Source organism: Haliaeetus leucocephalus, unplaced genomic scaffold, assembly GCF_000737465.1.
Source record: "Haliaeetus leucocephalus isolate CR32 unplaced genomic scaffold, Haliaeetus_leucocephalus-4.0 Scaffold1007, whole genome shotgun sequence".
Classification (NCBI taxonomy): domain Eukaryota; kingdom Metazoa; phylum Chordata; class Aves; order Accipitriformes; family Accipitridae; genus Haliaeetus; species Haliaeetus leucocephalus.
The window spans coordinates 957,260-970,303 of NW_010973443.1; the positions used below are offsets into that span (position 1 = coordinate 957,260).

The 13,044-nt window shown below is 37.5% G+C and overlaps 1 protein-coding gene across 4 annotated transcripts in view; it reads left to right on the top strand.

Annotated features, from left to right (window-relative positions):
* Positions 1-13,044, top strand: part of NDUFV2 (NADH dehydrogenase (ubiquinone) flavoprotein 2, 24kDa) — a 14,004-nt gene that overhangs the window by 262 nt on the left and 698 nt on the right. Inside the window, exons 2-8 of one of the 4 annotated variants that reach the window (XM_010584813.1) lie at positions 688-921; positions 1,575-1,640; positions 7,585-7,647; positions 7,734-7,850; positions 9,389-9,557; positions 10,973-11,082; positions 11,914-11,990. In XM_010584813.1, coding sequence (XP_010583115.1) covers positions 853-921; positions 1,575-1,640; positions 7,585-7,647; positions 7,734-7,850; positions 9,389-9,557; positions 10,973-11,082; positions 11,914-11,990 — 671 coding nt within the window. In that variant the 5' untranslated portion in view covers positions 688-852. The other 3 variants (XM_010584814.1, XM_010584812.1, XM_010584815.1) reach the window with 3 other exon arrangements.

Genomic DNA, 13,044 nt, shown 5'->3' on the forward strand with positions numbered 1-13,044 from the left:
CGGGGAGGGGGTGGGCGGGCAGCGGGGCCCCGTGGCGGGGCCCGGCTTCGGGGAAGAAAGCCCGGCGCGGCCGGTGGACGGGCTGTCTCCCTCGCGGCCCCGGGGCCTGCCGGACTTGCCTGACCGGCTCTAGAGTTGCACTGCTTGCCTCAAGTGAAAAAGGCTCTAGCAGTAACTGCTTGGTGCTTACTGCGGGTTACTGGGAAGCTTCACAAGTGGAAATAGTGTTTCTGTCTTGCCCGTGTATGTAAGATTAACCATTGGAAGGAAAACCCTTAAGTTTGTTTTTCAGTCCGATTGTTTTTCACACCAATTGAAATCCTTTAGGCCAGTGCAAAAAATGGGGTCTTGTCCTAGTTCTCGAAGTCTGAAATTACAGATTCTGGTTCTTGGAAACAGTACAGCATCTTTCGATAGAATAAAGGATTTTCTTCTGAAGTGCTACTCTTGGTAGGAGACTGCCTCTTACAGCTACAAACCTGAGGCTTACAATGTGGTGGTGGTCCCTTCACAGCCAAAACTGCATGTGTTCTGTTTACTTAGCATTTAGTAGGTCTTGTACCAGAGCATCAAATTCTTACTTATATGCCCCTTTCAGCATTGTCTACAGAATTTCAGCTGTATTTGCATGCTCTACTTACACTTTTTAGTCTTTTGTCTGAATTTTACATGTTGTCTGGTTCACAGAGGACACTCAAATTGGCATGCTGGTGCAGTTCATTTGATGTGCTTCGTGTTAGTTGATAAGGTCAACAGGCCGAGGGTCCCCTGGAAGGGGTGGCACACAGGAATGATCTGCAATCCACAGAGTTGTTCATGTATCCCACAGTTCATTTTGGCCTCTGACAAAGAATGGCAGGAGATAAATTGCTTTCCTGGCTGCTGCTTTCAGATGAGCCAGAAGCGGAGAGCAAAGAGGAAGTACGTGCATACAACATAATACACATAACTGCATAGAAAATCCAGCCCTTCCTGGAAGGGCTGATCATATCACGGGGAAAGACTGCAGCCATCATATGAAACTACGCTGCAGGTGAAGCTACGTGATCTGCTGCTGAAAAGATTGAGCTGATTAGGTTGCTGTAGTTCACTGGTACCTGGGCTTCGATTTCAGATCTGACCTCATGCCTGTTTTCTCTTATGCCTGATCTCACTGTTCAGTTAGATAAAATCTGAAGAAGCTTGTAAATGCTTACTAGAGAAGAACCTCAATAACGGTACTTTCTGCAGACTTTTTAAAGGATGTGCTATAAAGTAACAAATTGGAAAATTCTTCATTAAATATTTGATGAGAATTTGTATTCAAGGCAGTTAAACTGTGGCAGAGTATCTCTCTGAAGTTAACTCCTTTAACTTCTACACTGTCTGAAAAGATCAAGATGAGTTAAGAGATGTGCTCTTGTACTAGTACATGAGAGCCCTTAATATTCTTCTCTTGACTTAATTCAAATTATTAGTGATGACATTAGAATTAATGGCTTACAATTAGAGTAGAAATCAAGCTGGTTCTGAAAGCAGTCTTTAGCAGTTATGTAAATTATTAACTATTAATACTATCTACTTTTTGTTTGTAGATAAGACAAATTCGATACTTACATAGAACAGCAGTGTGCAATGCCAGTGGAGGAACCTTATTTGTGGTAAGTAATTTTCTACCTTACCGGAAGGGGGATGTGTAACAAGAGTTTGGCATACACTTTTTTTTAATCTGCCTAAAAGATTCTGATGGGCAGAGCTTGCTCTAGAAGCCTGCTGGAATTTACAAAAAAGCATTTTTTCAGTGGAACATCTTATTAGAGCAGTGATAGAGTATCAAAAGGTTTTATTTTAGTTTTTTGGCCTTGTGTTTCTTACACAGTGAAGACTCTTGTTTATTAATAGTAATGGTGATATTAGCAGCATTTGTGTGTGATTGAAGATAAGACATTGTTTAAACTTATTTCATTATAAAACAGTTCTTGTTTTCTTTTTTTATTGAAGTTAATTGAGTTTGTAGTTTTAGCCCATGAAACTTTTTGCAGGTGCAATTTCTTGATTTCTAAAATTTGCGACAGAATTACCCTTACATCCAGGTCTAGCCCTGTTCACTAGCATATGAAAAGTGTAGTGCTTGTTCATATTATATGTCATACAGCATGTTGCATAATGATTTATAATTGAGGCCATTAGGCGTTATCATAATATGTATAAATAGCAATAGTGATTGCAAAAAAACCCCAAACCCCAACCCTCAAATTTAGATGTGTAAAGCAGATGTGTTTTCTGTCTGCCTCTAAAGAGAACCTGAAGCATCTCAGAGGTGTATTCTGTCCCATTCTGCTCCATTCAGAGCTTTATCTAGTCTGCAATTCAACAGCTGAATAATTTTGCATTTTTCCAGCATGTAGTAGAAATCAGCACTTCACTAGAGAATTGACCACTGCATTGGAAGCAGGTGCTCAGCATTTTTAGACAGATTTTTTTGTGTTGCTGTTGTTGCCTTTCTGCAGCTGTCTACAGCTTTTCTCATAAGATGAAGTTAATGGGATTACAGTACATGCTTTGTATACTTTCCAGAAAACTGAACAGGCATTGATGATTTATGGAGTGAGAGCTAGTATTCAACGAATAGAGGAAGTGGTGTAGGCCAACAACTTAGGAAACTTCAAGTGTAGTTGAGGTTAATGAAAACAGGCAAAAGGTGGTGTTGGCACCCTAATGGATATTGGTGTCTGGCATATGAAGCTAGATAGCCTTCTAAATTCTCCAGGCATTTTTCAAGATTTATGTAACTGCTTAAATTATTTGCTGGAGGGAGGAGCCTGAAAATAGAGAAAGGGAAGTAGAAAGAAAGTGTGTGTTTTAGCTACTTGTGATATTCAGCTCTCTTATTTAATAGCATCATTCACTCCTTTTATTTTTATTCCACAACAGAATTTTTGCTAGTAGAGCATAGGAAATTGTTTGTGTGGGGGGTTATTTTATGGTTTTTTTTTTAATAGGGTAATATTCTTCCGTGAAGTAAAAGGCTATGGGAAGAAGATAGTTGGATGTCACTGTGTGTGCATGTAATTGTTTGCCCTAAATATAAGTAAAAACCTTCAGAGCAAATTTCAGATGTTATTTAACACAGCAAATTTCCGGGGTAAATCTTCCTGCTGAGTTGAGCTGAAGGCATTATTGTAACCAACACTAAGTGTTTGTATACAGTCAAAAAATGGGGCACTTTTTTCCCCAGATTTCTGTAGGGAAAACACATTAGAAAAAGTTTTAGTTTTCTGGACTACTACAAGCAGATGAAGTGTCAAAGGTTGTTTAAAACTGCTTGTGGAGGAGTAGTATGCTTACCCAGGAGTAACTCTAACCTGTTGTGGTGGTTCTCTTTGTATGTCAGTTTACATGAGTGTCTTGGTTTTGTTTTGCAAAGCATATTGGTGCTTCTTGTTGCACATTCCGTATAGGAAATCTGTAGGTGAGGAAGAAAAATGCATACAGCATATTTGTTTTGTAACAGCAGGGGACATGCTGGCAGAGGACCTGGTAGTCTTAAAATCTAGTATTAAAAGGCAGTGCTGATTTGCACGCCCTTGTATCCCTTTGCAAACTTTTTTCATGCAAGTTTTTTCTTTACATGTTATCAGAAACATACAGAAATAAAAAAACTTCTACTGAAACTCCTTTTTATTCTGAAACAGCGAAGAGACTTTCCCAACAATTAAACTCATTCTGGTGCCATCACGCCCAGAAGAGTGTATCAAGTTTAAAACTAGGTAGATTGTTTGCCCGTTGTAACCTAAGAGAGCTGTTCCAAATATATCATGTTTCTGATGGCTAGGGAAGGCCTGATTTCAAAGATACTTTTATTTACAATAGTTACCTTTATTTCTTAAACATGCCTTCTCTATTTTTAACTTTTATCTGTCTTTAGCCTCCTTAACAGCTAAAACTTAACTGTTCTACTTTGTGGTTTTCAACACAGGGACCGAGTTTCCTTAACACATCGACTGCCCTGATGTGGGCTTTGTCATAGGGCTGCACAGGCTTCAGTACAGAAGGTTAGATAATTGCTATATTATAGTTTTAGTTACTTGTGAAGATGGTCAGTGAAATACTTGGGTCTGAGAGCACTTCTACCATTCTTAACTTAAGAAGGTTTATATCTTGAGTTTTGCTGGAATAGTGAATGTAGGGTACTTTACTCTTGGAGGGGAAGTAATAAATTTCTTTCAGTTGCTGATTTGATTGGGACTTTTAACAGGTTGTTGCCCTAAACATCTATTCCCCTGCATACCACACAGTTCTCTCATTTTGGTTTACAGTGTTTTGGACTAATGTTTACCACAGGCAAACAGGCATAGGTCAAGTTTCAGGCCGACTTTTTCGCAGTATACATGAAAGCTCAATTATTCTAGTTATTCTACTGTAATTCTTCAGTGCTCTTTAATAATTCTCTCTGTCAAGAAAGACAGATGATTAAATCACTGAAAAAGAATAATAAAATGGCCCAGGTTGATGTAGCAAAAAGAATGAGATGAACATTCAGCAGCCTTAGTACCTTCCATGAGAGAATACCATCATCTTTGCGGGCAGTGTGGCTTTGGTAGGCCTTCACAGTGCAATTGTTCACACTTTAAATAGGTTAGGCTGAATGCTGCAATAGAAATGTGATACAGTCAAGCTATGTGTAGAATGAAAACATACTGTGTAAGACTTCAGGAAATTGGGGAGCACAAGAAGGGAATTGGGAAAAAAAGCATGGCTAGAATTTGACCTTGCTTTTCTACAAATTGCTGTAGTTGGTACAGACATAATTGTACTTAGTTTGTGTATAGAGGAAGCCTTAATGTATCAGTTTCTTTTTATGAGCATCTGTTATATGAGGAAGGGTTGAGAGAGCTGGGACTGTTAGTGAAGACTGGGGGAGGAGGGATCTTACCAATGCCTATAAATACCTGAAGGGAGGGTGCAAAGAAGATGGAGCCAGGCTCTTTTTAGTGGTGCCCTGTGACAGAACCAGAGACAATGGCCTCAGAGAACATCAGGCAACACTTTTTTACTGTGAGGGTGACCAAGCACTGGCACAGGTTGCCCAGGGAGGTTGTGGAGTCTCCCACCTTGGAGTTATTCAGAAGAAGCTGTCTGGACATGGTCCTGGGCAACCAGCTCTGGGTGGCTTTGCTTGAGCAGGGGGGGTTGGGCCAGATGACCTCCAGAGGTCCCTTCCAACCTCAACCACTCAGTGATTTAACATAGTATTCCTTCCAATACCGTGTCCTTAATTCTGATCTTGTTCTCCAGAATCTGTGTCCTAAGAAAAGGCAGAAATGCACCGATATCATTTAGGAGCAAATCAGCTCATGCAAGTCTCAGATAAATGGTGCGTCATCAGACAAATGGAATACTAGGGAACATGTGACTGACAAATTCCTAACAGCTCAGTAGACTTAGAACTCTGTTAGCTACTGATGAAAACTATCAAACTCTCCACAGCACAGAATGAGATGAAGTTCATTTAGGAAAATGGAAAACAAAAAAAAGGTGACATGATCTTATTTAGTATTCACCTGTGTTGTAGCCTTTAAAACATATTTTGGGGCCTTGCTGCACAGAGCTGACTATGTGGCAAACTAGCTTCAGATATAAAGTCTTTATTATTCCTCCTCACATGTAGGGTATTTAAGGATACCAGTTTAGAGATGATACACTGAAAAGAAGAGCTGTTGTAGACAAAGGAGGAGATTTTAATAAATCAAATATACTTACTTGCAAAAGAAATTGAGATGAAGTACAACTGTAACTATCAAATATCTATGGAAGGCAAAATAGCAGACTGAAATAAAATGGGTATGCAAATTTGAGAGGGAAAAGTTAAGTTATGGAAGTACTTATCATGGATTTGATTTGTGCAGCTAAGACATAGAACAGGTCTGTAAGGGAAAAAAGAGAAAAGTTGCATGGTATTCCCAATTAGTTTTTCCTCCATCAGCCTCTTTTTGAGAACTTTCCTTAAAATTGGTAGAAAACCCTCAGCAACGCTACATATGAGGAGTCAAATCCTGTATCTGGAAGGGTCAGTCTAAAATAGTGGCAATTGTGTTCCTAAAAGCTGTTTTATGTTACCTTGTAGACCACACAATAAGCAATAAATTCACATGTAATAAAATATTAGTGTGTTCAAAGGATATTATCTTTCTGCAATGCCTTTTATTAGGGGAAAGTCGTTCTTAGTGGAGAAGTATATATTGACTGTAGTTTTATATTTGACTTGGAACTCTGGTAGGGGTACAAGCTCTCAGATTGATGGGAGCAGTAGTACTGTCTGCTCTAGGATATAGACAGGATAAGCAAAGGGAATCTCTCATTAGACTAACAGATATAATTTAAGTTTTGGCTTTTCAATATTTCCATATTAATTTCTAAATCCAGGAATAGCTATGGACCATACATATTTTAAGTTCTGCACTGATGACAGTCTTTCAGTATGCAAGTATCTTGCAATGTTAAGATTTTTCATTAAATCCGTCACTGCTTAATATGAACACAGTGTGGAAACTACAAAATCACCCTAGATTACTTGAGACAATGATCAAAGTGAAAGCCAGTGGAGTGGATTTCTTTCTCCTAAATATATTTTTAAAGCTTTTATCATTAGCTGGTTGTAGATTACTTTTAAAATCAAGCCTCAAGTATAGCTTGCATTTTCCCCCAAACTTTCCATTTAATTTGAAACTTTCTCAATTTGAAAACTGTATAAAGTTTGGAATGAAACTTAGCTATGAGTGTTTCAAGGATACCATAATGAGCTGCTTAGAGGTAACTGAAAATTTTGGGCAGGAAGTTTTTCTGGTGGATAAGGATTTTCATCAGAACTAAAGATTTTATTATAGGAAAATGTCACTTTCTTCAAGACTTCTAAATTTATATTTTCTGAAAATAGAAGAACTAATTTCAATTCGATGTTTCCCTAGAAGACCACCTTAAAAATAATATAATAGAATACCTTATTTTGGAAATATTAATTCAAAATTCTGCTTCTTCCATTCTGATTCAGAGTTGTATCTAAAATTAAAATGTTGAAATCCATTACAAATCAAAAGAATATATTAAAATGGATTAATGTGTGTTTCAATGTGCAAATGTTTTAGTTGTATAGCAAGCTTCTTGATGAATTTTGAGGTTTTTACAGTTAATGTCTCATGGTGAAAGAAAAAAAATGGGCTGCTATTTAAGTCCTGTGTTGTTTATTAAGGTATTAACCAGAGGACTGTGATGAGTTTGAACATAATTGCTAAACTGTATTAACAGTGTTAAAAAAAAATAAAAATTTCATAACACCATATTCCTCAAGAAATGTTTTTAATAGGAAATAACAGGAATAAGTAATTATTTTTAAGAGTGACGAAATAATTACCAATATTTTTTATAACATTCCCAGACATATTTAATCATTTGACTACTATGAAATTTTTATCTGGAATATATCAGTTTTATTCAAGCAACTCAGCTGTTACTGTCTAATGAGAAGATGTTTTATAACAGTAAATCTGTCCTGAATAATCTCCTGACAGCCCTATTTTTACATGTTTCCTTTTTCTTTTCCTGAAGCACAGAGATAGTCCTGAAAATAATCCAGACACCCCATTTGAGTTCACACCTGAAAACCAAAAGGTATGCGGACAAAAAAAGTTGAATACACAGACTTTGTCTTTAGATCAACACTGATACTTTTTTCCCCCCCTTTTCCCTTTAAAAAGCGAATAGAAGCAATCATAAACAACTACCCAGGGGGACACAAGTCTGCAGCTGTCATGGCAGTACTAGATTTGGCCCAAAGACAGCATGGATGGTTGCCCATATCAGCTATGAACAAGGTATTTAGTACTTAATTATCTTATTATGGTTTTCTTTAAATATCTTACTAGAATATTAGCATTTATTTATCAAAGCGTACTAACGTGGGAAGTTACATGTGGCACAGAATTGCGAGAATTCCCTTTGAGACTACATTTTAAAAAATAAAAGGGAAAACTAATGCAGAAAACTCAAGGCTCCATTGTCTACGTAATGTTAGCCCATTTACAAACAGAAAAAAACAAAAATAATATGAGCCTTATTTAGATAGGCTCTTTTCCCAGAATCATCCTGGAAGTAGGAACAGAAACTTGAAAGATTTTGTTCACTGCTGAATTTGGGGAAAGAAGAAACGACGATGGTGGGGTTTTTCTCCTCCCAGACTAGTGGTACTACACATATTCCCAGTGTTGTACCTAATCTTTAGGCCTGTAAAGACTTCTGCAGAGCAGTTAATGCCTTATAGCAAATGCTCGGTAGACTTATCAAGTTATTTATTAAAATTATTTCAAAACAAGCAAGTAAGCAACTACGCTGCTCCAAAGTGATAGGTTGCATGACAGTAATCAAATACCAAGAAATAAAAAATTCTGGTTTATATACATATGAATAAATCTAACATATTTTGTGTTACAATCTGTCATATCATCAGTTTTAAAGTGAAAAGTTTTAAATTCAATCAAGATATGCTAAGTGAGGATTGTGAGCGTTACAGAAATTACTGAAGGATTTAAGTGCACATTTAGAGAAAGGCCTTTGTACAGTGTAGCATAAAGCCTCAAATCTCCATTAATACTGAATGAGAAAAGTATTTTTGGCTACTTTAAGTTTCAGATTCATACTATGTTTAAAATTATCTTAAGATTTTTAAATGAGCAAATATTTTCCATGGTTTGTTATTTGCCTGCAACAGAGACTGGAACATAAAACAGTCACCTTTTTGAAAACAGAGCCAGTTCTCAACCTGAGCAGTTTGCCAGGGTTCTAGGTTAATGAGGTCAGGGATATTTGCACTGGAACTGGCTCCATGGAGATCATGCTTCACTCCCTATTTACTAGCTGTGACATCAATCTGCACATGTAGCCGTGGCATTTCTAAGGCCAGCCCTGGTATGTCACAGAACCTGAGACAGACCTGCTTTATCTGAATTAGGTGAGCATAGTACCTGCCTATAAGTATTCCCTTACCGAAAGGCTTATGTGGGTTAGTATGGGCAGATGTGTAGAAGTTCATTCATTCATACAGCAGAAGAGCAATATGAGCTGGAAATGACAATGAAAGCTGGAACCCGGCTGACTTCTTGCATCTAGCTTGTGTGTGATGCTAGATGCTGGAAGGGAATTGACTTGAACTCCTTGCTGTGCTAATCCATGGCTTACTGGAGTTTGCGCTCAAGAAGGGTGACTCCAATCAGAGTAACTCAGGTGTCTTGGGATTTGAAAACAGCTGTGCTTTGATACCCATCCCCTCCCTGTTACTTACTGAAATGGTTTGTTAAATGGCTTTACTGATGCCCTGTAAGAATTCAATATAGTGTCTGCTTTCCCCTTGTTCCAGGTTGCTGAAATTTTAGAAATGCCTTCCATGAGAGTGTATGAAGTAGCAACCTTCTATACAATGTATAATCGCAAACCTGTTGGGAAATACCATATTCAGGTCTGCACTACCACACCTTGCATGCTACGAGACTCTGATAGTATTTTAGAAGCCATTAAGAAGAAACTTGGTAGGATACAAATTTGTAATATACTTTTTACATTTTTTTTACCTTTGTTTAATGATACTGAAGTAAAATTTTTTGTATGATGGGGACAGAGCAATAGTATGGAAAATATGGAGTGAAATCATTGGCAAATAGGTACTAAGCACTTCAAATTTCAGATTTTGTATTCTTTAAGGATTTCGGTACAGTAGAGCAGAAAAGGCCATTGACTGGAGTGCTGTTTAGTGGTCTTAAAAGTGGTTTTAAAGGTAATTTGCCAGGAAATGCATTATTCTAATATGACTCTTGGACTGAGAAATTAAGCCCTATCCCATATATATGAGAAGACTCTGAATGCTATGGCACTTTTTTGTAAGCAAAATAAGATTTTTAAGGTATATGCTATATGAAGGTTGTTTGTGAGGCTTTTTTTTTTAAGTAAGGTGATAGAATCATAGAATGGTTTGGGCTGGAAGGGACCTTAAAGATCATCCAGTTCCAACCCCCCTGCCATGGGCAGGGACACCTTCCACTAGACCAGGTTGCTCCAAGCCCCATCCAGCCTGGCCTTGAAAGCTTCCAGGGATGGGGCATCCACAACTTCTCTGGGTAACCTGTGCCAGTATCTCACCAATCCTCATAGTGAAGAATTTTAGATGAAATTTGTCTTCATGTGTTACTGCAAAGATAGCTTAATTTAACTGAAACTCTTAGCTTGAGAAATAAAAGCATTAAGGATGATTGTGTAGCTCTTACTGAGACACGGGCCTTACTTAGACTTTATTAGTTTCCCCCCCCCTTCTAATAACTATGGAGGAGAACTGCTTTTCAGCATTCTTCCTTCCATGGAGAATTTTGTTGAAGATCAGAGTCCAAGATGTTATTTTGGCTAACGTGCCCTCTGGGGAAGGTCTGTATCTGTATCACTAGAACAATAATGTGTCATAGGAGCTAAGTATGTGTACAGAGTTGTTCAGGAAATAAGCCTTTATGTATAAAATTGAAAGTCATTTATGAGTTTGTAGCTAACTGCTAATGCTTGGATCTTGGTTAATTTGGGAATTCAGTATTCACCACTGTATATTAACACATTTGTATCAGCACAAGAAAGCTGTGTTTTTCCCGGTTTTTCCATTCTATTGATAACTAAAAAAGTTCCTTAGAGCTGTTACATTTCTTGGAATTGTCATTTCATGATTATTTGTTAATAAATCATACCTGTAAATGAGGTCTCAAAAGCTATCTGAAGACTGACTTCACAGTTTATTAGAATCTTTTGTTTAATAGAAACATTTTGGACTCATTTAAGAGGATTTAACTATGCAAATGTTTTTAAGGCCAAAATACAAGTAATGAGAAGACTGTGGAGTACTTAGACTCATGTTTTATTAATCATGTTCAATAACCATTGCTAAACCTAGTATTATTTATTGGTTTAGGTATAAAAGTTGGGGGAACAACACCTGATAAACTCTTCACACTGACAGAAGTGGAATGTTTAGGTGCTTGTGTAAACGCACCGATGGTACAAATAAATGACAATTACTATGTAAGTATTACATTCCCTTTTAAAAGAATAAACTTCTTTGCTGAGTTACTTGTATTTTCACTTGTTTTAGATTCTGAAGTTTTGGTCAGTTACTTTAAATTCCTATTGGCAGAGACAACTTACAATGTAGAGCATCTTTTAGTTTCTTGGCCTCTTGCTGCCATCTGTATCACATCGTAGCAGTGTATTTTTCCTTTCAGTTACTGTCTTGATTTATACAAGTGGGGTGATGCATTTTTGTGACAGTGGTCTGCCCCTAAATCTGGAATTTGTAAAAAGGTATTTGATAAGCTTTTAAAAGTACTTTAAAGAAGTCTGTTGGAAAGCCTGGACTGGTTTAACACTATTTTTGAACTTTTAGACTTCTGAATTACAGTTTACTTGGGATGCCATAGACCAAAGGAATTAATGTATTGACTGAATCCAGCTTTTTAAAAAAAACTTATTTTTAAAATATTTTATCACAGTCTGATTAATTTTTTGAGAACTGTTGTCTTGATCTGTACCCACAATTTTTTTTTGGTCACAGTTGACACCGTTTTGCAGGATGTGCAGTGGCATGTGTATAGTGGGTCAGCAGAGATCAGCTCACTAATGTATCAAGGAAGCTGAAAACACATATGTAAAACAAAAATTTTAACATTAAAATGACAGTAGGCTTTTTAATTGTCCTAATTCTTTAAACCAGTATGTGTGTTTATGGACAGGATCAAAATTACCTATGCTAGGATCACACCCAAGAGAGCCACTCATGTGATGAATTTTGAATCCTGCAGTTAACAGAATTGCTGATTCTTTTTCTGTTTTGTCCATAATTTTTTTTTTTTACAGGAAGATTTGACACCCAAAGATATTGAAGACATAATTGATGAGCTAAAGGCTGGCAAAGTTCCCAAACCTGGCCCAAGGTATGCTATATTGGTATAATACTGGCCAACTACTTGAAGGCTGATCCTTTTGAGAAACTCTATTCCTGTTCTAGGGATTTGAGTTCACAACCTACAGCTAAAAAGCATTCATTAGTTTACTGAACACAATGGCATGCATTCAGTGCCTTTCTATATATTCAAAGCCAAAAAGAACTTGAAAGTACTGAGAAGAGAATTGTCATTTTCTTGATGACTGACTAGAGAGGATGTGCATGAAATGTCGAAAAGGCATTTCTCATTTGGCTTAGTACTTTAATAGGTGAATGATATCACCTCTTGGCATTTTTTTGTCTAGATCATGTAAATCAACAAATGCCTGTTTGATTTTTTTTTTTCTTCCGATTTCTGATGAAACCCAGGAAGATCACAAGTTTGTGAAAGGGTTATTTCTGAACTCTTCTTACCTGTTTCCCACTGTTCTTTGTTAGTGCAACTACACCTATGTTGGTGTGAATGGAGGAATTAATTTGACTTGGGTGTGTTACTGTCCTGGTTTCAGCTGGGATAGAGTTAATTTTCTTTCTAGTAGCTGGTATAGTGTTGCTCTGGGTTCAGTATGAGAATAATGTTGATGACACACTGATGTTTTCAGTTGTTGTTAAGCAGTGTTTATCCTAAGTCAAGGATTTTTCAGCTTCTCATGCCCAGCCAGCAAAAAGGCTGGAGGGGCACAAGAAGGTGGGAGGGGACACAGCCAGGACAGCTGACCCAAACTGGCCAAAGGCATGTTCTGTACCATGTGACGTCATGCCCAGTATATAAACTGGGGGGTGGCGGCTTGGGAACTAACTGGGCATCAGTCAGCAAGTGGTGAGCAATTGCATTATGCATCACTTGTTTTATATATTCCAGTCCTTTTATTATTATTGTAATTTTATTATTATCATCATCATTATTAGTTTCTTCCTTTCTGTTCTACTAAACTGTTTGTCTCAACCCACAAGTTTTACCTTTTTTCTTTTTTTTTCTTCCCCATTTCTCTCCCCCATCCCACTCGGGGGGGGGGGGGGGGGGGGGGAGGGGGGGGGGGGTT